General features: G+C 63.2%; 1 protein-coding gene across 1 annotated transcript; it reads right to left on the reverse strand.

Moving 5' to 3' along the window:
- Window positions 1-17,266: 17,266 nt before the first annotated feature.
- LOC118629961 lies at window positions 17,267-24,809 on the reverse strand. Its single transcript, XM_036261660.1, has 12 exons — window positions 24,723-24,809; window positions 24,483-24,622; window positions 22,518-22,588; window positions 22,050-22,160; window positions 21,848-21,949; window positions 21,603-21,628; window positions 20,287-20,406; window positions 19,572-19,711; window positions 19,082-19,152; window positions 18,676-18,783; window positions 17,567-17,665; window positions 17,267-17,295 (listed from the first exon to the last, which is right to left on the reverse strand). Exons 1-12 carry the CDS (start codon window positions 24,807-24,809, stop codon window positions 17,267-17,269), a joined length of 1,104 nt encoding a protein of 367 aa, XP_036117553.1.
- Window positions 24,810-25,168: the final 359 nt, after the last annotated feature.

A 25,168-nucleotide genomic window follows, 5' to 3' on the forward strand; every position in this document is an offset into this window, starting at 1 on the left:
ACCAGGTGGCTTCAAAGTTCAAATCCTGAGTTACTCAGAACCATCTGGACCTCGGAAAACTGAACAACAAGCCACCCGAGGACAGAGACCGGGCAGAGGGTCTCCTGAGGCCCGGCGTCCCCTCCTGCCCCAGCTCAGCACCGACCCAGCCCCCGCGGCAGAGCACCCCCGTCCCCAAACCTCCTGGACGTCCAGGTCCCCCATGATCTGGGGGACGTTGGTGTCCTGGCTGCCGCACACCAGGGCCACGCTCAGGGCGAGCAGGAGACACTTCCTGGCTGCGGCGGAGGGGCCTTCTGAGCTGGAGGGGCTGGAGGAGCTGGAGCGAGAAGGCCCAGGTGGCGGCTCCAGGCCTTCTATCGGGGGAGGGGGCCCGGCCAGCAGCGTGTGGCCCCCAGCCCCGGGTTCCCCGAATCCCCAAGGCTCACCCCAGCCCTCAGGTGGCTTCCTCGACTGGGACACTAGGTCCTCTTCCCTCTGAGTCGGAACAGGAAGGTCCCCGTGTCCCCTCGAGTTCCCAGTAGGGCCCAGAAGGAAGGATCGGGGGTGGGGCCCAGGCTGGCCGCCAGCGTGAGGGACACTTCCTGGGTCAGGCTCTGAATTTGTTTCTCTCCCACAATCCACCGCTCCTGAGTTCCACCTGTTACAGAAGCAGGGACCAGGACAGCACCCCCATCCTATCCGGAAAGCATGGGGTCACCGCAGTCATCACCCAAAAATCATCTCTTAAGTTCACCTTCTGTTGCATTCCCAGCCGCATGTCCCTGGTTCTAGACCTCACGGATATTTGTCCGACGGCACAAGTGAAGCCCCCTCTGACCTGGCCTCCCTCCCCCCACCCCGCACAGACCCAGCTACCGGAGAGGTTTCCACGCAAGTGACTCTCTGTGAACGGAAGTGACTCCATCTTTCGTGAGTGGTTCTTAATCTGGAGGGCTCAGTGAAACCACCTGGGGACTTTTCCAAGGACGACGCTCACCGGGGTCACCCAGAGCCGGAGCAGGGACCCGCCTCGGCGCTCCTGCGTGGGACGTCCCTCCGCTGTGAGTGTGGGCAGCACGCGGCTGCGGCCACAAGGCCCCCAGCACAGCTGTGAGTTATTCTAAGTACAGGAGACAGGACGGGCTGCCCAGGGCTGCGTGGAAGGCCCCAGCACCAGAGGACAGACCAGGTTTGTGGGGGAGCTGACGGCCGCTGGGGCTGCGCACACGGAGCACTTTTCTCTCTTCCTGAACACTCAAGAGTTCCCGTGATTTTTTACAATTAAAAAAAAATCACTGAGTCATTCACATGCGGCCCCCGGTGAGGACTCACTGTGGGAGGGGAAAGCCCACCTTTTCTAAGGAAACGCTCAGAGCTCGAGGGGCAGGGAAATCTTGTCCCTTGTGTTCAACAGGGAAATGGACGTTTATTCTCATTGCTAAGTTGTATTTGTCCTTACAGGGGTCTCATCGACTCAGGCCTTATAATTCCTCCCCAGTGGTCTTGCAGATTTGGAGATGTTTTAGGGAAAGCTGTCCCACCCAAGAGACTCTTTTTCCTCTCTTTCCTTTTTCTTACCCTACTGCAGTGGCCAGGACCTCCGGTGACAGTAAGTCCCAAAGTGAGGGGGGTCGTCCTGCCTTTCGGGGACTCCGTGGGCGTGTTTCTCCTGCTCTGTTACCAGGGACGCTGTTTGATGACGTGTTTGGTGTTGACCACGATCTCGGCTGGTTTTAAGTGCAAAGACAGGTTTTTTGTGTGTGTGTTTTTTGTTTTTTTTCATTATTGTTGTAACCCAGGAGAGTCATCCTCACTCAGACATCAAGTAATTTTGAATATGAGGAGCTTTATTACCTGCGCAGGGACTGCAGCCAACCTACACAGAGGAGAACTGCAGCCCCGAGCTCAGGGGGAGGGTTGCTTATATAGGGCAGGGGTCACTCAAGAGTTTAGCAGAGCAAGCAAGCTACGTGTACAGAAGCAGATATCAGCAGTTAGTAACTGCACAAGTTGTTTATTTTATATTTCTTCACAATTACTAGACCCCAGCCTTGAATGTCTCATTGCCCCGTCTGGCATCTCCTGATTAGTTAAGCTCATGGTCAATACCCTTGTGGTCATGGCTGACGCATACCTTCCTCTTCAAGAATTTTTGCAAAAACAGCCCTGGCCAGTTTGGCTCAGCGGTTAGAGTGTCGGCCTGCGGTCCGGAGAGACCCGGGTTCAGTTCCCGCTAAGGGCACGTACTTCGGTTGCAGTTTGTCCCCGGCCCTGGTTGGTCGTGTGGGTGGCAGCCACTCGGTGTGTCCCTTTCACATCGATGTTTCTCTCTCTCTCTCCCTTCCTCTCTCTCCCTCCCACTCTATCTGTACAAAAAATGGAGAAATATCCTCGGGTGAGGATTAAAAAAAAAAAAAGAATTTTTGCAAAAACAACTCAGGTTCAAGGAACCCAGGAGAGGTTCCTTCTTCTAGGGGATGGAGAATTACTGGGTTATAACAATTATGATTGGTGATTTCTATCTAATGGCTTGTTAATTTTTTTTTTTATAGCATCCATTAAGATGTTTCTATGGGCTTTTTTCTCCTTCCACCTGTTAATGTAATAGATTTTATTGATGGAGTTCCTAAATTCAAGAAAAGCACAAAAATGCCCACTGGAGGAAGAGCTACGAACTCTGGGGTCGCGGTCCCAGCCGCTCGGGCACGAGAAGAGCTGCAGGTGTGAACCCTGGAAAGGAGGCAGCAAATGCTCCTGAGAGAACGTGAGTTGACAAGTGGAGAATCAGAGACTCCACCCAAAAGGCCCTGCAGATCACAAGAGAATTCGGTGAGCACAAGATGCGCAAGGTAACACGGAGAAGCCAGGAGCTTGGCTCTGAGACCCTCTTTTCATCCTCAGCCGAGGACATTTTCCCATTTTTTATTCAGATAGAGCAGGAGGGAGAGAGGGGGAGAGAGAGAAACATCGACGTGAAAGGGACACATCGAGTGGCTGCCACCCGCACAACCAACCAGGGCCGGGGACAAACTGCAACCGAGGTACGCACCCTTAGCGGGAACCGAACCCGGGTCTCTCGGGACGGCAGGCGACGCTCTAACCGCTGAGCCAAACCGGCCAGGGTCTGTTAGTTATTCTTTAGAAGCATTTATGTTATGAAAACGCACAGTTTCTATGCGGGATGTGTTTAATCAGGAACTATGAATAAAACACCCCACTCTCTCAGGCATGAGGGGGTGGGTGTCCCCTGCGGTGACTCAGCTCGATCGGCAAGGCTGCCACTCTTCACGGGGCACATCCGTGTATCAGTCACATGATGCAAGGTACCCTCAGCGGAGTTTGGGGGTTAGACTGCGGGCTCTCAAGGTCCTGAAGCCCAAATCCCGGCGGCTGGTCACACTAAGCATCATCGTCCACTCACAGGCACCTGCAGAGATGGGCAGTGGTCCTCCCGCAGGGTTCCCATGCGGTGACCACTTCACGGGTGGTGAGAAGGGCCTGCAGGCAGCCCCAGGTGGATGGCAACCGAGACCAAAGGCCAGGAGAATTAGGGGGACGTCCACTCTGGTCACCCACTTGGCGGGGTCTGATGACAGCCGTTCGGTTAATCCATCTTTCCGCTGCAAACTCCTCGGAGATGCTCAGGGCCTCCAGGTTCTCATCACAGGTGCGGCCTGCAGGTGAGGCGGGTGAAAGACTGGGAGGCAGGCGGCCAAGCCCACGCCAGGGGCCGGGGCAGCTGGGCGCACAGTGGGCATGGGAATTGCCGCCCGCAGCAGGGCTGTGAGGTGGCCGGGACACCTGGGAAGGTCTGACAGCACTGCGGGCCCTCGGGTCGGCGGTCAGGCTGTGACGGCGGGACCACCGGGGCCAGGGCCAGGACCACAGGGAGAGCTCGGCGTGGGCAGAAGAAGGTGAGCACCAGGCAAAGTGCGGGCAGATGGAGACCCAGTGGGCGGGGACCGTCAGGGGAGGAGACCTACAGCGAGGGGCTGGCAGCCTGAACTTTGTTCTCATGTGCACAGTGAGCCTGGCTGGTGGCTCCGCTGGCCGAGCGTCGTCCCTGCCTGTGGCCAAAGCCCAGCGTCGGAAGGCCCAGGGCAGTGAACCGGGAGGGACGGGGACAGAGCCGTGGAAGGGCCAGAGCCTGCAAAGCTCAGCTGACCCAAAGCCGTGGCAAACCGGACTCGACTGTGTTCACCTGCACCCAACAGCCAAAGGAGGGGCCGGCCCCAGCGCCCAGCAGCCGAAGGGCCGGAGGAGCTCGGATCCACCCGCGATGGAACCACTCCCTGGGGATGGGGTGAGGCTCAGGGCATGGTCAGGGGAACCTGGAAACAAGTGTGGGGTCCCCTGGCAGCACGAGCCCCCCAAAGAGGCAAATCCAGGCACACAGGCAGACGGGAGGTCGCTGGGAGATCAGGGAGGCTCTAGCGTGGACTCCTGACTGCGGTCACCAGCTCCATCGGGGCCTCTGCTGCCCCCCTCGTGGGAAACCCAGAAAGGAGCCAGGTTCTGCCCTCAGCCCCACTGGGCTCCTGGGCCTCAAGCAAGTTCCCGCACTTCCTGCTCCCATGCTCATGGCCGACAGACCCAGGTCAGGGGGGTGGGCAGCGCCCCTGGGGGCCTGGCAGGTGCTGAGAGGGACATCACACCTGCTGACCCAGGATGGCCCGGTGGCTCCCACGTGATGCTCAGGGGGTGGTGGGGACAGAACCCGGCCCATTCCCCGAGTTTCACAATCATGAGCCCATGGACGGTGCCAGGAAAGAAGACCCCATAAAAGCCCCGGAATGACAGAGACAGACGTCCTCAGCGATGACCAAGTCCCAGAGGGGACCTCAGAGCAGACTCCTCCCCGTGGCCCACACAGGTCCCCTCCTGTCTGCACTTGGGGAGTCCCTGTGGCTCTAATTCACTTCAAGGGTCACTAACCCTAATCACTTTCAGGAATGCATCTTTCTGCGGAAACAAAGAAGAACCCGGAAATGGGACAACCCCACCACCGCCCACAGCCCAGACTCGGGAAACCAGGAGCCAGGCACAGGGGAGCACCCACAGAGGCCAGGGAAGGAAGTGAGGGGCGTGGACGGACACAGGATCCGTGGGGGACGTGGGGGAGTGAGGGACATGGACACGGCAGAGCAATGTCCTTTTCTGAGGGTTCCACGTGCGGGGTGACTTTCTGAAAGGCGTCCAGGACTTCCAAGTTCACATCAGGATTTCTGCCTGCAGGGCAGGTGACCAGGTGAGCCCGAGGTCTCAGGGCGCGGACACGAGGAGCAGGCGGCACCCCAGTGCCAGGGCTTCGTCCTGGAGCAGCGAGTCTGGGCGAGGAGGGCCTGCGGTGGACGGGAGCAGGCACGGAGGAGACAGCCCCACCCAGCTGACCCGTCTGGGAAGGGACCCAGGTCCGATCCAAAAGCTGATCTGCAGGGTCACCCCTGACCTGGAGGGACCTCATGGCCAGGGGAACTGCACTGCCCCTGCCCAGAGAGTTCTTGGACTTCACCCAGCCCGGAGGGCCCTGGTGGGAGAGGACCTCTCTCAGCCGCACCGCCGCCCACTCTGACCCCCAGGACCGCGGAGGCGCTGCTGCCGGGGAATCCCCTGAGGTGTGGGCCCTGCCGGCCAGCTCGGCCAGCCCATGTCACGCGGGCGGCTGGGGCACCCAAGCAGACACCACTCGGCTCCCGGGCCACCGCAGGCTCCTCTCCTCGTCAGGGGCCTCAAGGCCTCGCCTCCGGAAGGTGCTGACCACAGCTGAGCTGGTCCAGGTGGGCCGGCGGTGAACTCACCCAGGAGCTGGCTGTTGGGCACCTTCCCGTAGGAACCGTGCTTCAGAGAACATGAGGTGACCCTCCACGGCACCTCCCACCTGCGGGGGCTGCTCCCCCACTGCCGACGGCACAGAGCGGGCCCATCAGCACCCTAACCCTGGAGGTGGGCTGACACGCAGGGAAGGTCCCCCGATGGCCGGGCCCCAGGGTGCAGCCACCTAGCCTGAAAGCCAGGAAGTGGGGTCCCTAACACCAGGGACCCCGATCCTGGTACAGCCCCTCCTGGGGTGCAAGGGCACCACCCTTGGTGGGGGACGCTCCATTCAGCACGGAGACAGCATCTTCATCTGTGAGATGCTCCACTCCCCGCCACGGCCCTAACCTACCACGTCCCCAAAACCTGCGAGACACAGGTCCTCACTGTCCACCTCCACACAGCAGCCCCCAGCCCCCAACACCTGCGGCCCCACCGACCCCCCAGCCCTGGCCGTGCCCCGTCAGGCACATCTGAGGCGGCTTTGGTGCACCCTGATCCCCTCCTGCCCCGGAGTCCCTCCCTCCTTCCAACATGGTCCCTCCCCCAGTCCCAGCCACAGCGGGGCTGAGATCCAAGATAAAGGCCACGGCCCTGGGAGGGTCCGGGCAGAGCCCTAAAATGGATCCAACCCCTGCCACAGGATCCTGGTGCCCAGGAGCAGGGAGGGCTCCGCTCTGCCCCCGCCCCCCAGCCTGCCCCCCCTGCCCCTGCCCCCGCCTGCCCCCACGCCCCCCCCTGCTTGCTCCCCCAGCCTGTCCCCGCCCTCCCGCCTGCCCCCGCCCCCAGCCTGTCTCCCTCCCCAGCCCCAGGAGCGCCTCACATCAGCTCCTGGAAGGGTACAGGCCCTGGGCCCGCAGGGCTGACATGGGGCCACGGGCAGCGGGCAGGAACGGGGTCTTCATCTCCAGGGCTCCATGGTCCCAGGCAGGGCGCACGCTGGGCTCCAGAGACAGTGTGGGCACCTCACACAGCTGCCCTTTGCACCCCTGTGCTCCAAGTCTGGGGGGACCTGGCATGGCACCTCCTTCCCCCACAGTCCGTGGCCAACTGGCAAGAATGTCGTTTAGATCAACCTCTCATTAGGCCCTCAGGCCGCCGTTTCTCCGAGGCTGTGCACTCCCTGCCCCCAGGCTGATGCCCGCCCGTCACCTCTGCTCAGCGCTCCCACAGGCCTTGGGGTCTGGAGGCCTAACCCACACTTGCTGGAGAAAGGTTTGGGGTTGGGAAGGTTTGGGGGTTGGTTTCAGTCAGCTGGTCGCCTCAGTGGTCCCTTGTGCCCGCTGTTCCTGGCCCGGGGTGGGGCTCGGGCTCGGCTCCAACACCACCTGCTCAGCAGGTGGAGCTGTGCCCCTTCCTGCGCCGCCTGCTTTCTGGGAGCAACTTCCCGTCATTTCCTGGGGCGGCTGTGTAAAGTGGTCGCGGACGGGAGCTTCCCAGTTCCGGAGGCCGGAAGTCCGGAATCCAGGTGTCAGCAACACAGTGGTCCCAACTTCTGGGGCCCAGATGCTCCTGGCGTGTGGCCGCACCCCTCCCACCTCTGCTCCGTCCTCACACGACCTGTCCACTGTCCCGAGTCCCCTGCTCCTCTCCAGACCCCGTTCTCGGAGGCAAGGCCCACCCCGTCCAGGATGACCTCACCTCACGCTGGTCAGTAGTCAGCTCTGCGAAGGCTGTTTCCACACCAGCTGCCCTGCAGGCCCGGTGGGGGCTGCACCTTTGGGGCCACGACTCAGCCCACTGCCACGTGCTCCCCTCTGGAACAACCCCTTTGTGTCTGTGCGTCGGGTTTGCTGCCAGGGCCGACCCCAGCAGGAGGCAGGGACGCAGGGGACGCTGAGGGCTCACCAAGGTGTCTCTGTGCATCCCTGGGTGACGGAGCTCAAGGTGTCAGCTTGATCCAGTAATCACCCCAGGAAGGCACCGTCGAGCGGAGCCCTGCTCTCCCGGGACGGGGAGGGGCTGGTCCAGTGCCCTCAGGCCAGGAGGCAGGTCCAGGCCTCCCGAAAGGCCCTTGTTCCCTGTCTGCGCTGACCTTTCCCCAAGGACAGGCAGGATCCCCAGGACCCCTTGATGTGGCAGTGGCTGCAGAGACCCCTCGGCGCTGACCCCCCCCCCCAGAGGAAGTTGGCTGCCGGGCACCACAGGGCGGAGGGGCAGCGCCCATTCCCATCCCGGCTGCAGGACGCCGTGTGGGCCCCCAGCACACGTTCACTCTTGGGGGGGGTGTTGGAAGGGACACACGGACATCCATGGGGCAGAACAGAAAATGAGAGAGGGCTGCACAGTAGGGCCAGTTCTACAGAGAGGGGGTCTCTCCCTCGAGGGTGTGGGAACAACTGGACGTCCCCATGGAACAAACAAGCCCTTGGCAGAGCCTCAGCCTCCCCCCAAGTCAGCTCACCCCCAGGCTCTCAACGTCCCTCGAACCCCCCAAGTCAGCTCACCCCCAGGCTCTCAACGTCCCGTGAACCCCCAAGTCAGCTCACCCCCAGGCTCTCAACGTCCCTCGAACCCCCAAGTCAGCTCACCCCCAGGCTCTCAACATTCCACGAACTCCCCAAGTCAGCTCACCCCCCAGGCTCTCAGTGTCCCTCGAACCCCCCAAATCAGCTCATCCCCCACGGTTCTCAGTGTCCCTTGGACCCCCAAGTCAGCTCGTGCCCCAGGCTCTCAACAGTGCAAATCTATAAAACACAGAGAAAAAACAGCAGGAATTTTCAGGACCTGGAGTTAAGCAACAAATTCTTAGATATAGCACCAGAAATATGATTCATTTTTTTAAAAATTAGTGACTAGATTTCTTCAAAATTAAAATGTTTTGTTCTGCTAAAGGTGCTGTTAAGAGAATTTTTTAAACAGCAACACACTCGAAAAAATATTCGCAGGTTACATAATCCAACAAAAGCACAGATGGAAAAGTCTCAAACCTCGACAGAGACTGCAACCAGCCCTGTGAAAAGGAGCGGAGTTCTTGGACGCGCCACCCAAGACGCCGTGTGCACAGATGAGCAGGTGCGCGGGGCTCCAGGGCAGCACCCAGGAGGCGCCCCTCCGTGCCTGACGCAGACAGAAGGTCCGTGTGCAGACAGACGTAACGTTTAACTGTGCAGTGGTCCTCATCTGTCAACACGTGTACGTTCAGGAGCATGTGGTGGAATGTTCTGCTCACCATCACCCCTGGGCACCCCCAGTACACACGACCCCCAGTGCACAACCCCCACGGCACCCCCAGGCACCTCCAGTGCACAACTCTCAGGGCACCCCCTCAGTACACAACTCCCCCAGGGCACACCCCCCAGTGCATAACCCCCAGGGCACCCCCCTCAGTACGCATGACTCCCCCAGGGCACACACCCCAGTGCACAACCCCCACGGCACCCCCAGGCACCTCCAGTGCACAACTCTCAGGGCACCCCCTCAGTACACGACTCCCCCAGGGCACACACCCCCAGTACACATCGCTCCCCCAGTGTACATCCCCCCTCCAGTGCACACGGCCCCCCAGTGCCTACAAAGAAAGGACCCACTGCCCTGAGGGTAGCAATGGGCAGGAGGATGTGGAGAGCACTGAGAAACCATGGCAACGATTTGAATGACCCTAAATGTGTGTACTTAAGGGCAACCTGGGGGATTTAAAGGGTAGGAGATGACAGGCAATTTGAATTTTTTTTTTTTTTTTTTGGTTCTTTGTCTATATTTTTATTTTTCTCCAATTTATTTTTGTTACAAATGTTTCTCCTTTCCCCCTTAAACCCCCTCTTCCCCATCCTGCCCCCACCCCCCTAGCATTGTTGTGAATTTTTTTCTTAAAAGTGTAAAATTACAAATACATTGCCATCTATTTAATGCAAATAACCTTTTTACATTCTGATTATACAAACGTTAGAAAATGCTGAAAATCCAAAGGTAGGAGGTAAAACTCTGTCTTGCTCAGCGCCCCATCCCGAGGGCAGCCTTTCTGTTAGTACTTGGTCGGTGGTGGGGTCGCCCCATGGCAGAGACAACCAAGGCCCCGAAAACCAAAAAAGGAAAGAAACAGAAAATGTCGATGGAGGGCCAGAGCGAGGGTGGGAAGCGGCCCTCCGCTGGCTCGAACATGGTTTCCCAGGGTTTTCCTGGGCACCTGACAGCGTCCCTGGGCTGCGGGCGAGTTAGGGCAATGTCGGTGCAGGTCGTCAGGGGTCGGAAGCCTGGCCAAGGCGTCGGTGGTGCTGTTGGAGGCTGGCTGGCATCCATTTGCTCAGTCGCCTTCCCTCAGGACGCTGCTATCCTCCCAGCTCCAGGGCCTCTGAGTTATTGGGGACCCCACCCTCTGGTGGGTGATCGTAGCAGAAAGGGCCAGGGAGACACGAGGAGAGAAGAGCAGAGGGCATCTGAGGACCCTGTCAGGATAAGCCAACCCCTGGGCCCTGGAGCAGAGCAGAGGCAAGTGCCCACGTCCCCAGCCTGTCCGAAGCTCAGACTCCAGCCCCGAGAGCCAAGGCACAACCAGGTAACTCAGCACCAGGAGGCAAATCAGCGTGCCGGGCTGCACGCCATGACGCGGGGCAGCTGAGCTGCGCACGGTGGACAGGGAGGGAGGCACAGGCAGGGTGGTCAGGAGCGGGGAGCGGAGGGTTCCGCACAGGCCACCATTGGGCAGCGCTGCTGATGGCCAGCTACAAGGGCAGGTGCCCTGGACAGAGCAACTGGATGTCTCTCCAACAGCAACTAACCTTGGAAACGCCATAGGCAGACTCGACTCTCAGACCGCAGCGGGCCTCTCTCAAGCTTTAACCCCACAGCTGCTGTCGCATGGAAAGCCAACACCCGTGAGCATGCTGGCTTTAGTGGCCCGAAGCCCCAGCCGAGTGCCGGCTGGCGGGGCCGTGGCTCCCAGGCTCAGTTCAGCAGCGCCCGTCCTACCGGCTGCGGAAGGCAGGACTTCATCCCCTCCCGATGCTCAGGGCTCTGTCTTCTGTTTGTGTTGGGGAGGCGGCAGCGCTCCAGGTTAGGGTGGAAACCCATCAGAACCTGCCCCTTGACCGTTAACCTTCTGAGGACCCTACTGAACCCCAATTTCTTATGTTCCCTGGACTGATGCGCAGTGGCAACCATGGTTAAACATCCTGAAGAATGTCTGTGGACGAGCGCCGCCGGGTGACAGTGAGGCCTGTGGGACATGGCCGGGCCCTGTGCCCTGTGTCCTGTTCTCCCAGAGGACGGGCCTTGCCCGCTTCTCTCCAGGGAACCTGCTGGGGCCTCTGCTTCCTCACCAGACCAGCCGCCTGCCAGTCTGATGGTGACCGTGCTCCCTCCGCCGTGCTGACAGTGTGTCCCCTGAGGGAGGTCAGGCATCTCCGACGGTACTGCCTCTGGGTGGACCTGCACATCTGTCTGCCCCTCGTCCCTTCCTAAAACACTGACTTCCGCGTGTTCTGCACCCAGGACATTACACCCGTCTCGGCCGGGGGCTGTGCAGAAAGCTTTCCAGTTCGCGGTTGGTCTTCCCGGCTTTCTGCATCTGTGTTGTTTCTGTTTCGGGCAGTTCCGACTGGCTCTGGCTCTGGGGTCACACTCAGCACCGCAGTCTCTACCCCGAGATGATACACAGGTTTACTGAAAGGGCTTCTTTTTGCACATCTGTTAATCTGGGATTTCCCTTTCAAAGAACAAAGATGCTGTTTCAAATGAACACAGAGAAAAAGATACGTGGCAGACACACAGGCACCTGTGGTAAGACTCCGCCGTTGACAGGACCATGCAGAAGAGGGACAGGGACAGGGACGGGTGGGGCTGCCGGCGGGAGGAGGGTCTGCGTCTGGGCAGGTTTCCTTTTGGGAAGATGCAGTATTCTGCCCGAGATACTGATGCTGGGTGCCCAGCGTCGTGAATGTCCTTCATGCTCAGGAATTGCACAAGTTAAAATGAAAACAATTTCTAGCTTAAAACAAATAGCACCATAGAGAATGTAAAAGGAAAACAAACTTTTTAAATAATCAAAAGGAAAAGTCCACAAAGGAAGGATAAAGAAAATTCTGGTGTGGGAGCAAGTTGAAAAGGTTCCACAGCAGGCACTGAGGAAGGTTCCAGAGACAGCTCCCCCTTCAGGACGGGAGGGTCCAGTGCAGCTCCTGGGCCCGGAGCAGATATAGGTGATGTCTCTTCCTGCAGGGGTGGTAGGTCCTTTGTCAGCTCAGGGTCCTCCCTGTGTGTCAAGCCCGGCCCCTCCCCATGTGCTCACATGCACCCCCACCTCACCCCCATACCCCACCTTCTCACCCTTGTGCTCTGCCTCCATGGACTTCAGGTCCTCCAGCTCATTTCGGTGCTCGTGGACATGATGCTCCAGGTAAGAGCTGGTAAGGTGGGACCCTGGGGAGTGGCTCGGCAGGGTCTCGGCAGGAGGCCTTCCCCGGCCATCCCTGAACCTGGTTCTAAAGACCCCTCAGTAGATACACTCATCCCAAGCCTGCACTTGCTCTTGTTGGTGGTCTGGCGTACCGGCCCTCACTCAGGGAGTCGGGGTGGGTGTTCCTGTAGACCAGTTCCTCACCATCTCCTAGGTGGATCTCTGCAATGACAGTGACCTTAACCTGGTTGCCTATGGCATATGACCTTCCAGGGCTCCCGTTATGGATGGACCCAGGGCCAAGCACCTCCGCTAGGCCTGTGTGCTGGACAGCCCCATGACGGCTCCCAGCGCTCTCGCCTCCTGGTCCCACATCCCCATGTGACTGCCCCCTCCCAACGCTGACAGACTTTGTGACTGGGTTCTGGGAACAATAACAGGACAAAATGATGGGCTGTCATTCGAGATAGAGTTGTGCAAAGTCTGTGACTGCTACTGGTCCCCTCTCTCCTGTGTGGTCTCTGTCCTGTCCCTGTCCCTCTGTCTCTGCCTGTCTCTGCCCTTCTGTCTCCATCCCCATCTCTGTCCCTCTGTCTCCGCCCCCCTGTCTCTGTCCAGTGATCTGAGGAAACAGGAGCAGGTATGAACTGCCCTATCGGGCACCAGTGCAATTACCAAGGGGGGCTCAGCCCAGAGACAGAAAAGACCTGAGACCTCCCCATCCAAACTGGATCCTGCCGATAACCCAGGATTGGCCTCAGAGACAGACCCCACCCCAGCAGAGCCTCAGCGAGACCGCAGCCCCAGCCTTCCGGGAAACCTTGAGGCAGGGCTCCCGCTGAGCCGCAATGGACCCTGGTCCAAAGACTGAGAGACTGTGGATGTCTGGTCTTGTAAGTGCTAAGTCAGGCACTGCTGTCACACAGCAGGGACGACTAGCACACCCCTCTGGGCCCGGCCTGGCCCTGCTCCCACCCCACATCTCCCCCATGCCAGCCCTCTCCAGGCACTGGCTGGATTCTCTCCTGCCTCCGAGTCTCTGCACTTTGAGGCTCCCCCAGTGCACTGTTCCCAGAGTTGTGCAGGGCTGGCTCCTCTTGTCCTGGTCACAGCATAAATGTCACCCTGGAGACCTTTAGACCCCACCAAGGGCCCTGCCCCCTTTCCCCACAGCACTGCTCTTCTCTCCCGTGCGGACTGCACGTGTGCCTCGGTCCATCTGCCCCTCCAGGCTGTGAGCTCCTGGAGGGCAGGGACCTCCTGCAGCTCCTGCTCCCGTGAGCGCTGGGGGCACAGAAACCGGATGAATAAGGACAGGGTCTCAGAGCTCCTCCGAGCAGCTCACACTGTGGATGTGCAGACGAGAAACGAAAGGTGCACGCCGGGTCCCAGGCAGGGATGCCCAGATCAGCCCTGGCTGCCCCTTCCTGCTCCAGCGGCTCCACTGCGCTCTGTGGGCTCAGCCCGCCCCCTAGAGGTCAGCCCCAGCGCTGCAGCCCCAGGCGGAAACCGTGAACCACACACTCCGTTGTTTGGGGTCCTCGAGGCAGTGGCTCCACCAGGGCCCAGAGGACAAAGAGGACCTGCAGGCTGCGGGGGCATGTCTGGGGTGCTAGAGCCTCTCTCACTCCCCTCTTTCCCCACACTGTCCTGGTGTCCGGTTCATTCACGAGGCCTCCTCAGCCAGGGCAAGGACTCGGACCCACTTCCAAGTGAGGACCCCAAGGTGCCAACGAGGACGGCCTTGTCCATGGTCCCCTCGGGCCAGTGGTCCAGGGCTGCGCACCTTCTGCACTCCCCAGGTCCCAGGACCCTTGAACCCCGAGACTGCTCAGAAGGACCCCGGGGAGCACAAAGCATTTCCCAAAGGCTCGGAGCACAGGGGATCACGGAGGGAGAGCGAGGCCCCTGGTGCCACTCAGTCCTAGCACCCCGACTGGAGGACCGGGGCCCCCTCTCCTGCAGCCCCTCTGTTCTGAGGACACAGCACCCCAGGCCCTGTCCTCGCCAGGGGCCCGGGATGGCTCCTGCCCAGGCAGCCCTGGGCACCCGGTGCCCACCCACCTGGCGTGTCTCCCCTCCAGATGGCAGAGCCGCCTCCAGCCTCTGGTCTGTCCCTCCCGTGACTTCCTAGTGTGCATGTGTGTGCACACCTGTGTCGGCACCCCTGAGCCCGTGCACACTTGAGTCTGCCGGGGTGCTCAGCAATGACGCCACGTGGGCGGCAGTGCGCAGTTGAGGCTCCTGCTAACCTGGATTCTGCCTACCTCGTGGCCTCGGGCCCATCCCTGCCCCTCCAGGCCTCAGTTTCCCAGCTGTCCCATGAGGGTCGCACAGGAGCTGAGGACCAGCTGCGGTGCAGTCTGGCAGGGCAGCCAAGCCTCAAACCCACTCCTGCACGCACGTGACCCCGCCCGCAGCACGCATGCTCAACACCAACCGTTCCTGCAGACACGCCGCCCCACAACACGCACGCGCAACACCAACCGTTCCTGCAGACACGCGACTCCGCCCCACAACACGCACGCGCAACACCAACCGTTCCTGCAGACACGCGACTCCGCCCCATAACACGCATGCTCAACACCAACCGTTCCTGCAGACACGCGACTCTGCCCCACAACACGCACGCGCAACACCAACCGTTCCTGCAGACACGCGACTCTGCCCCACAACACGCACGCGCAACATCAACCGTTCCTGCAGACACGCGACTCTGCCCCACAACACGCACGCGCAACACCAACCGTTCCTGCAGACACGCGACTCTGCCCCAGCACGCATGCGCAACACCTACTGTTCTGCATACACGCTACTCAACCCCGCGCAGCACGCATGCGCCACACCAAAGGGTTGACACTGGTGCGAGGAGTCCCCTGCCCCGTTAACTGCCTGGGACCCCCATCCCTGAGCTCACGACCTACCGCTGATCCAGCTAAGGATTCGTGGGGCATCGGGGTCACGGGATAGACCCGCCACTTTCCTGGTGCCCAGACTCAGCCTGGGGGACCCGGGGACCCCCGCGTCACCCTGCCCCTCCTGCTGTGAGCCCCTCCCCTTTCCTCCCAGCAGCACCGCGGGACAGGGGGTGCACTTGGGGAGCCCTCCTGCCCCCGCTTTAACCCCAGTGCAGCCTCCTGAGGTTGGGGCGCTGGTCCCGTGTCCAGCAGAGGAAACAGGCTCGGAGCTCGAGCAGGTTGGGCCGCGGCCCCGTGCGGGTGGGGCCCGGTCAGCAGGACCCCAAACATCCCGAGGCTGAGCCCGCGCTGCCCTCTGCGGGACCTGCTGACGTCACCCCTGGAGGGCGCCCCGCGGTGGGAGGGCCCTGCACCGGCTGCCTCCCCGCCCGCCCCGACCGCCCAGCCGCCGAGCTGCACCTGCCCCGACCAGCGGGGGCGGCGCCCGTTTCCTGAGCGGGGTCCTGGCGCGCTGCCTGGAGGGCCCGGCTGGCTCCGTGTGAGAGCGGGGTTCAGGGACGGGTGCGCCCAGAGGCCGGGGGAGGGCCTGGCTGGCTCCGTGTGAGAGCGGGGTTCAGGGACGCGTGCGCCCAGAGGCCGGGGGAGGGCCCGGCTGGCTCCGTGTGAGCGCGGGGTTCAGGGACGGGTGCGCCCAGAGGCCGGGGGAGGGCCCGGCTGGCTCCGTGTGAGAGCGGGGTTCAGGGACGCGTGCGCCCAGAGGCCGGGGGAGGGCCCGGCTGGCTCCGTGTGAGAGCGGGGTTCAGGGACGCGTGCGCCCAGAGGCCGGGGGAGGGCCCGGCTGGCTCCGTGTGAGAGCGGGGTTCAGGGACGCGTGCGCCCAGAGGCCGGGGGAGGGCCCGGCTGGCTCCGTGTGAGAGCGGGGTTCAGGGACGCGTGCGCCCAGAGGCCGGGGGAGGGCCCGGCGCGGACGCTGCGTGGGCGAGGCGGCCGTGGGCGCGCTGGAGGCGCGAGCGGAGGTGCTGGGACGCACGGGCCAGGGGCCCACTTCCCCGCGGGAACCGCCGCGGTGCCCGAGGCAAGTAACAGACGTGACGAGGAGGGCCGGCGGGAGTGGGAGCCACCCCAAGTCACGAGCTCCAAGGAACCCCAGGGTATGAGCCCCGGCTATGTCCCGTTTCTCTCTGATGGGGCTGCTGATGTCACACGCCCAGATCCCAAATCCAAGCCCAACACCCTGAGCGGAGGAGACTGGGAGCCTGAGAGGGAAGATGGGGCGGGGACAGGAGCTGTGTGGCCGCGGGGACACCCGGTGCAGACTGCGCCCGGGGCCTGGGGCTTTCGCCCCTCCTGCACCCCGAGCCGGGCCGTGTACTCCTGGGCAGGATGCATCCATTCGTGTTGGTACCAGCAGGGACGTCGAATGTCGTGAATGTTGTGACAAGGTCGTTGCCCACCTGATCCGGTCCATTATTTCGTCCTCAGGTGGTCCCTCTTCTCCCCCTCCCAGTCCATCCCCTCGCCCTTCCCAGCGGCTCCTGAGTGCAGGCCCATCTCCATCACCGCTGTCCCCAAGGGGGGTTTCAAAGGCTAGGTCCTCTTCCAGGGCCTCCTGCCCCCAGACCCCATAGCTTAACGCCCACCCCTCTCCACTCTCAACTGACATGGCTCTTCCTCCAAGAAGCCCTCCCTGCCTGCTGCTGTTTGTCCCTCTGGGTCTGTTTCTCAGCCTCTGTAACTGCTTGGTGACGGCACCCACGTCTGCCCCCTACCAGGGTGTCAGTTCTGAGAGGCTCTGCCTGTTCCGCTCCCCACTTGCCCAAGGAGCTAGCATGGTGCCCAGGAGCTGGTAGCAAACAAGCAAGTGGCTTCCTGAGAAAGTGTGGAGGTCGAGGGTGCAGAGTGGGTGGTGGACTCGCCACACAGAAGACACACAGCAAGGCTGACAGTGGACCAGCCCGTGGTCTATTTCACAGCAGGTGGGGGACAGCAGCCTCTCTCTGCCACGTAATCCAAAGGACACGGCAGAAGGGGCCGGGGACTGGAAAGGACGCCTCAGGGTTGGGCCACGGCCCTGGGTTTCGCACCACGAGTGGCCGGGGATCACCGAACACCTCTCCACAAGCAGCTGGATGGGCAGACCCGCAGCCTGGAAGGATGCTCCGGGACCTGGCGACCACGTGCCGAGCCCTGAAGGAAGGGGCAGGTGGGCGGCTGGCTCTCAGGGCAGGATGGTGTGTGCACAGGAGGCTGCGGGAGAGGACGGGGCGGTGAGGTGCGGGCCTGTCTGCTGGGAGCTCTGGGCTGCTCTCCCCGGTCTCGGGCATGCTCGTCTGGGGCCCCGCAGAGCGTGAAGCCAGCCACCCGTCCTGCAGCCACCTGGCCAGGTGAGCACGTGTGCCCTGGCGGCCAGGGGGGGCACTGGGGCCTGCCTGCACAGGGTTCGAGTTGTCACAAGGGGCCATCGGACCCTTCCTTGGCCCTAGCAGGGTGACCCAAAAGCCTATCGGCCGTGTTTTACCATCTTTCGGGAGAACGGTTGCACCCCTCGTGAGCTCCCGGATCTCACATATGTCTATAAACTTTCTCATGCTCAGGAAGCTGGACACGGTGTGTCTGCCTGTGGGTGGGAAGGGGAGTAATTACATCATTTCCAGCTCCGGCTGCCTGGGCAGCTGTGTCCCCCAGCCCTGCCCACAGTCCCCCTGCCCCAGATGCCCTCTGAGTGTATGGGACATAGGGTGGAGAAGCGAGGGTTGCTGTGAACGCAAGACCACCCTGGGTGGGTGGCAGGAAAATGTGTGTGTCCCCATCGAGGCTCTGGAGGAGGGGTTGCTGCACGGGGTCACCTCCTCCCCTCCGGCCAGGGGCCCCTCCAGCTGCATCGAGCCCTCCTGCCCTCTCCATCTCTACCGGAGCTGCTCACCCCCAAACCTCTCACCTCTGTGCCTGGTAGTGGATCGTGCCCCCTGCCCACCACCCATCCTGGGCAGAGCCTCTTCCTGGTCCACGTCCTACCTCGTGTATCACCACCTCCTTGCTCCCCCATTTCTGCCTCAGCCCCTGGGGAGGGTTCTGCCCACGTGGAGGTCTGACCTCCCCTCTTCAGTGGCCGCCCCCTGACCCCCCAGCCTTGGCCACCTTGCAGCCCTATCTGTGTGCTCACAACGTCCAGGGCATCACACGTCGCCACCATCCTAACCACCCGCTCATCCCTCAGCCGTGCCGTCCACCAGCCCACCTTCCACGCCACCCCTGCCAGCCTGCACCCTGTGGACCAGGCCTGACACCGTGGGCTGCGCGCTGTGCCCCCTTCCCTGGGGAAGCCCCGGGTGATGGCCCAGGGTAGGCCTTGGGCGTGATGAGGGTGGGTCCCCAGGCTGGGCCCTTGTAAGAAGGAAGTGGCCAGAGCTCTTCTGCCACACGAGGACCCACCAGGAGGACGGTCTCCCCAACACCCCAGCCCGCGGGCACCCGAGACCCCGAGACCAGCAGAAGTAATGTCCTATGTAAGCCGCCGGGCCCTGGTGTGTATCCAGAGCCCTTTGCCAATATCTCCTCCCAGCTACCCCCCCCCCACACACACACACTGCCTGACACGGGCCACCAGGGAGGGCGCCACGGACTCACTGAAGAGCAGCAGGGTCTTGGAAGTCCGGCCGGCCCGCCCCAGGCGCATGTCAACCACGCCATAGCTGTAGTCGGTAGACAGCACGCGGAAGCCCTCCACGCCCCTCACTGGAGGGGAAGAGCACAAACCCCCGCACGGGCGTCGAGAAGGCCCTGGGGTGGCCCCCACCCCACCCCACCCTCTGGCCCAGGCCACCAGGACTACCCCAGTCGAGGGCTCGGACGAGGACAGGCTCTGGGACGGCAGCTGGCCTGTCTCGGACGTCCATCTCACCCGCCCCTTTTCTCGAGGGCAAAGGGGCCACTGGGGGACAGGGCAGTTGGGCCTTGTGCCCAGCGTCTCAGTGGCCATGAACCCTGGACCCTCCAGCCCTCGGTCTTTCCCTGGCCCGGCCCTCATACGCACAAGTGTTCCTGAAGACAGGTTTCTTCCCATCTCTCCTCAGAATTAACGTGTGTGACTGGCACCCCTGCAACCTGAGGACAGCGCCAGGGTTTCCAGACACGGCAAGAGCCCTCGTCCCACCCGCGGCCCAGCCCCACCCAGGGAGCCCTCGTCCCACCCGCGGCCCAGCCCCACCCAGGGAGCCTCGGCTCTCTCCTCCTGACCTCTGCTCCGGGGGCCCCACTTCCTGTCCACTCAGCTCTGTTCCAGAACTTTCCAGCTTGGACCAGGGCCAACCTCACAGCTTAGGGAGGATCTCCAGATGCCCGCTGCCTGCCCGGGGCCCCCGGACTACAGTGGCCTCTCCCAAACTCGGCCCTCTGAGTGTTAGGGGCAGGAAGTGAAGGCCCTGCTGTAGCTGACCCACGGCTCTGCCCCTGCCCACCACCCTGGGTGCCGGGGGCCGGGGGTCTGCGAGGGGTGTGCCGGGCTCGCGCGCTCGACCCCTCACCCGTTGAAGGCGAGGATCACCTTCAGCTGGCCCACTCTGTGAACCTGCACCACGGACGCCCCCAGCTTTCTCCTGTCCCTGCCTGGCAAGAACCCCTGGGTGTCGGAGGCGATGGCAAGGATGTACCAGAACCCTGAAAACTGCAGAGAGGGTGCCGAGGAGTGTGGACGCTGCCCCCACTCCCCAGGGCTGGTGCTGGGAGAACTCACCCAGCCGGGTCCCTGTCCCAGGCCCGTGGGGGCTGGGGCCTGAGATGGCACTGAGGGCCGAGCCCCCTTCCTGGGTGGGCCTCCTGGGGCCTTTTTCCTTCCAGCTCACCTTGCACCCCGTCCCACCGGCTTCCTGTGGCAAACCCGCATTCCCAGGGGTGGCTGCAAGTCCATCGGCCTGTGCCCACGCTGCCCACACCGGAACCTGCCGCCAGCCAGCAGTCTCCTTGTTCCAGAACATACCCTGCCCATTCCACCCCACTCTGCCCACCTGGCATCTCCTGGTGACCTCAGGCCACTTGTCTGGGGCCCTCTGCTCTGCCTCACCAGGGGGTCCCCGTCCCTCAGGAAGAGGCCAGGCGGGCAGCCGGCTGGGCCCCGGGGAGCTTCCTGCCACCTCGGCCGCCCGTGTCTTATGGACAGCTGCTTGAAGGGTGTCAGGGAGACGTGGTCCCACCACCCTGCCCTGCCCTCCGCCCGCCCTCGCGGCCAGGCACAGGGCTCACCTTGTTCCAGTTGAGGTTGTGGGACTCCCGGAGGGGCTGCTCCTGTGGTTGGGACCCTGTCACCAGCACCAGGGCCAGGACCAGCACGGGCAGCAGCCGCCCCAGCCCCATCCTTGCCAGCTTCCCTCAGCCGCCGGATTCCGAGTTTAAATCTCCCTGCCCAGCTGCCCTGCCGTGGGCGTCCGGCCAACCGGGAGCCTCCGGAGGGCCAGGGGTGGGCCGGCAGGGAGGGACGGAGGGTTGGACACTCCCCCGGCACAGGGGACCGGCTCGGGAGCTGGGGCGCAGACGTCCTGCGCTGACGTTGGCGCTGCCTTCTCTGTGCCAGAGCCGGGACGACGGTCGTCCGGGCTGAACGAGTGCGAATGTATGTGTCTGTGCGTGTGTGTGTCTGTGCGTGTGGGTGCGTGTGTGTGTCTATGCGTGTGGGTGTGTACGGGTGCATGTGGGTGTGTGTGGGTGCGAGTGGGTGCATACTGTGCTCTCTCTGAAGAGCGAGGCCTCCATGTGACTGCCTGTGAGCAGTGCACAGCCCCCTGCTCGTCCCACCGCGCTCCCCGATGGCTTTGCTTCTGCCAGGACTTCAGGCAGGGCCCAGGTCCCAGGAGGGCTGATAGGCTCAGGCCCTCTGTTGCCCCTGGCCCAGAGCCCAGGGCGGGGGAGCCAAACCTGAGCCCTAGACACCACGCATCCCAACCAGGCACCCTGGTGGGCACTGGCGTCAGCTCCGCGGCCCAGCACCCCGAACACGGGTCTCGCTCCAGCCCCACAGACCAGCCCCGCACCTGCCCAGGGGCCGTGGTAACTGCTGCAGGAGGAGAACAGCCCAGCCCCCAGCTCTGACCCTGAGGGACCCTGCTGAGGGACACAGGTACAAGCCAGGCCCCTCATCCCAGAGCTGGTCCTGCCTTGTGGCTCAGCCCTGGGTGGGCCCATCCCACCCCATTTCACCCCATCCTAACCGGAACCCCACACAGAGCCCGAGGAGGCAGGGATCCACCTGCCCGGCATGCACGAGAGGCCCAGGGTTGGCTTGTGAAATCGCTCTATTTGGATCTGCATTGGGGGCACCTGGGGGCAGCTGTCCCCCCACCCAGCACCTGGGCAACTGAGCGCAGAGGGCAGTGCCCGGCCAGCTCGCACCAGGACACGGCGGGGGCTGTCCCCTCGGGCCACGGCATTCACTGGAAACCAAGGCAGACATGGGGACCCAGGTTTACCTCGAGGCCCCTGCCCCCAGCCCCAGCCACTGGCCCCTGCTGCCCCCGGGATGTGGGGCTCCCAGGGACCCCGGGCGATGCTCAGAAGCAGCTTACCTGGAAGGCCCTGTGCGCACAGGACACTGCGGGGGTGGGGGGCAAGACGGGCTGTGAGCCGGGAGGTCAGGCAGCAGCTGGCCCAGCACCGGCTCCCCCATCCTTGCTCACAGTCTCACCTGAGGTGGGGACCATCCCTGCAGGCCTGATTCGCAGGGAGGAGCTGACTCCTTGAAGACCCCCCCAATTCTGCCTGACTCCCTGAAGGTCCCCGAGACAGACCGAGGCGCCCAGGTGACACTCACGGTCGGCCTGCAGCCTGGCCTGCTGCTGGGGCAGGAAGCCCAGGCCCCGGCTCCACCTGGCGAAGAGGCGGGCGGCCTCCGGGCTGGCCCAATGCGTGCGGCCTGCGGGGAGGCGCCCCTGAGAGCCGGGCCTGGGGCCGGAGGGCGGGCAGGGGCGGTGGGACAGGAAGGACGCCCCCCCCCCCGTCCCCAGGCCACGCACTGTACAGCTCCACGGTGCTGAAGGCCTCGTCCTTGCGCTCCAGCTGCGTGAACACCACGGCGTAGTCCCTGAAGTTGGTGCCCAGCACCCGGTACTCCAGCACGCCCTGGGCTGGCAGACAGAGCCCCGTGGGTGGGGCCCTCAGGCCTCCCAGAGGCCCGCCCCAAAGCCAAGGGCCCACCCTTCCCACCCCACGCCACCGGCGGTTCTCAGGGACGGACAGATGGGGCGTCCTGGGAGTAGCTGGTGTGGTGGGTCACCCTCCCCCAATCCTGCCGTGTGTGGGGGCCGAGTGCCATCCCTGCACACTGCGGAGCGAGGCTTGGGGTCCCCGCTGAGCATGGTGGGTGCTGTTGAGCCCTCTGCCCTCAGGATTGGGTCTGGGGACGCTGCAGAGGACCGAGGGCCCAGGGCAACGGAGCCCACCCCACTCCGCCCTGGGTAAGACTGAGGTGGCGTCGTCCTTACAGGGGTTCTCAAACACCCACGCAGAGTCCTGTCTTAGCAGCTCCACAACGTCCAGGTCGCACCTCTCCAGCCTAGGAGGGAGGAGGCCCACCGTCCGCTCGGGGCCTGCTGTCCACTCAGGGCCCACCGTCCACTCAGGGTTCACCCTCCGCTGGGGCCCACTGTCCGCTCGGGGCCCACCATCCGCTCGGGGTTCACCCTCCGCTGGGGCCCACTGTCCACTCGGGGCTCACCCTCTGCTCAGGGCCCACCGTCCACTCGGGGTTCACCCTCCGCTCAGGGCCCACCGTCCACTCGGGGCCCGGAGGAAGGACCAGAGAGGAGAGTTCTGCCACCTGGACCCTGCTCCCCACCGATTGGACCCGTCTGGACTGGCTCGGGAGCCCTGCAGAGTGGCCATGCCCTTCCGTCTCCCGGGACCACCTCTGCCAGGTCCGCAGGGAGAAAACAGAAGCCCAGCTGATGGCATCAGAGGCGCCACAGAGGGCTCGAGACACTCCACTCCAGTGTCCCCAAGTCACCAGTGCGCAGAGTGTCCACAAGAGGAAGCCCGAGGTCCTGGCCGTGTGGCTCAGCGGTTGGCGTGCTGGCCCTCAGGGTCCACTCCGGTCAAGGGCACGTGCCTGGGCTGCAGCTTCGATCCCCAGCCCTGGTCGGGCTCGTACAGGAGGCGGCCAGTAGATGTGTCTCTCTCTCCTCCTCCCTCCCTTCCTCCCCTCCCTTCCACTCTCTCTAAAAATCAATGAAAAAGTGTCCTCGAGTGAGGACTAAAAACAACTAAAGAAACAGGAAAACTCCTGGGGGAAGAGTCAGCAGCACGAGGGGCCTGGGGAGCCACTGGACTGCACTGCGCCCTTGGGGACACGTCGGCCTTTGAACCACCGGGACGTATTTTCTACTCAAAGGCCAACAAATGAAATTATTAAATAACGGAACACCAGGGAGAACTGCTTCCCCCTGGGGCACCTGTGGTTTCGCTGGCAAGGTGTGGCCCCCCCAGGTGCTCAGACTGAGGCCAGAGACGTCAGCGGCCCCTGGCCATCTGTGGCCCCTGACCACCCCGTGGCCCCTGACCATCCCGTGGCCCCTGGCCATCCCGTGGCCCCTGACCACCCCGTGGCCCCTGACCACCCCGTGGCCCCTGGCCATCCCGTGGCCCCTGACCACCCCGTGGCCCCTGGCCATCCCGTAGCCCCTGGCCATCCCGTGGCCCTCGCGTCATCGCCCAGGCTCTCCCGTAACCCAGGGCCTTCCAGACGCCAGGTTCCCGTGTGGGTGTTTCACTCCGACAGCCTCCTCAGGACTCAGCCAGCAGTGGCTTCAGGGCCAATGCCCAGTCTGCTCGGCCGGTGCTGGGATGAATGTGCCCACTCTGACACCCCCAGTGTGCGACCGCCTCCTTGTGGAGGTGGGTGATGCTAACCCAACACGTCCCCCAGCACGGCGTGCCCCCTGCCCAGCAGCCTGGCACCCCTGGGTCACAGGGCCTCCCCCTGCCGCACAGCCCCGCCCCCTGCCACCACCCTCTTCCTCCAGCCCCCCTCCCACCAGCCTGTGATCTGCTCCTCAGTGCTCGTCTGGGGCTCCACCTGACCTCCACCTGACTTCCGCCTGACCTCCACCTGACCTCCCAGTCCAGCTTGTTTTCCGAGAGGCCCTGCGGCCTTGGACTCGGATGCACGACCTGCTGCAAGCGGCAGCCTGGGGCACTGGCCACGGAGGAGGCCTCGCCCGCTGGCTGGAGCCGGGCTGCCCAGGGCCAGAGGCTGTGCCAGGCCCAGGGTCCAGAGACGCCGGCTCCAGAGCCACCCCCGGTGGAGCTCAGCAGAGCCCAGCCAGTGGGGGCGGGAAGGCACGGGGCCGGGAACCACGCGCGGGGCCGGGCCTCTGTGCCCGGGCAGCTGGACTCAGCCCATGGAGCCTGTGACGGCCTCCCCAGCCAGCCGGCAGACGGGCCCGGCTCACCTGTGGCGGGAGGACAGCACCTTCAGGGTGTTCTCAGGAGTGAGCGTCACCACGACCCCCTCGACGTTCTTCATGGCCTTCTCCAGCGCAAAGTTCTTTTCGCCAGAGGCCATGGCCACAACGTACCAGGACCCCAGGAGCTGGACGAGGACGGGGCGGTGAGGGGCCCTCCCTCCACCTGGGAGCCCACACACCCTAGGCCAGCCCGTCCCCGGCGGGGCCCCACAGGAGGACTGTTACCTGCTCAGGGTCCAGCCTCCCCAGCCAGGCCGCCGGGGCCCCAGGCACTGAGGCCAGGGCCAGGAGGGTCACCAGCACAGCACACATGCTCAGGGAGCCCGACACGCCAGCACACGCCTCAGGCCCCCTGGAGACCGTTTATATGGCTCTGTGTGTGCACTGTGGGCGGCCAGTGACCAGCACACAGCATTCTGGCCTCCCTTTTGGCCAGGTGGCCAAGTTACCCAAGGGCGGGGCTGACTGTTCCGTGGGGGCCTCTGTGTCCGGCCCAGATGGGCTGGAGAGCAGGGAGCGTGTGCCTACCGACCCTTGTGTCTCGACACTTCCCTACACTGGGAAGGTTCCAGAAAGAGCCCCCTCATCCCAGGCCAGACCCGTCTTCCCTCCCCCGGGGCAGCCCATGCCCCCAGCCAGCACCAGGCCAAGGTGGAGACCAAGGACAGAGC

The sequence above is a fragment of the Molossus molossus genome, unplaced genomic scaffold, assembly GCF_014108415.1.
Source record: "Molossus molossus isolate mMolMol1 unplaced genomic scaffold, mMolMol1.p scaffold_m16_p_14, whole genome shotgun sequence".
NCBI lineage: Eukaryota > Metazoa > Chordata > Mammalia > Chiroptera > Molossidae > Molossus > Molossus molossus.

What these genes read in the sequence shown, in the direction of transcription:
- LOC118629961 (XM_036261660.1), bottom strand. Translation starts at nt 24,809, where the DNA reads ATGTGTGCTGTGCTGGTGACCCTCCTGGCCCTGGCCTCAGTGCCTGGG. An exon ending in GTGCGCACAGGGCCTTCCAG is followed by an intron (nt 20,407 to 21,602) that starts GTAAGCTGCTTC and finishes GGCTGAGGGAAG; the next exon opens with CTGGCAAGGATGGGGCTGGG. An exon ending in ACAACCTCAACTGGAACAAG is followed by an intron (nt 19,712 to 20,286) that starts GTGAGCCCTGTG and finishes CCCTCTCTGCAG; the next exon opens with TTTTCAGGGTTCTGGTACAT.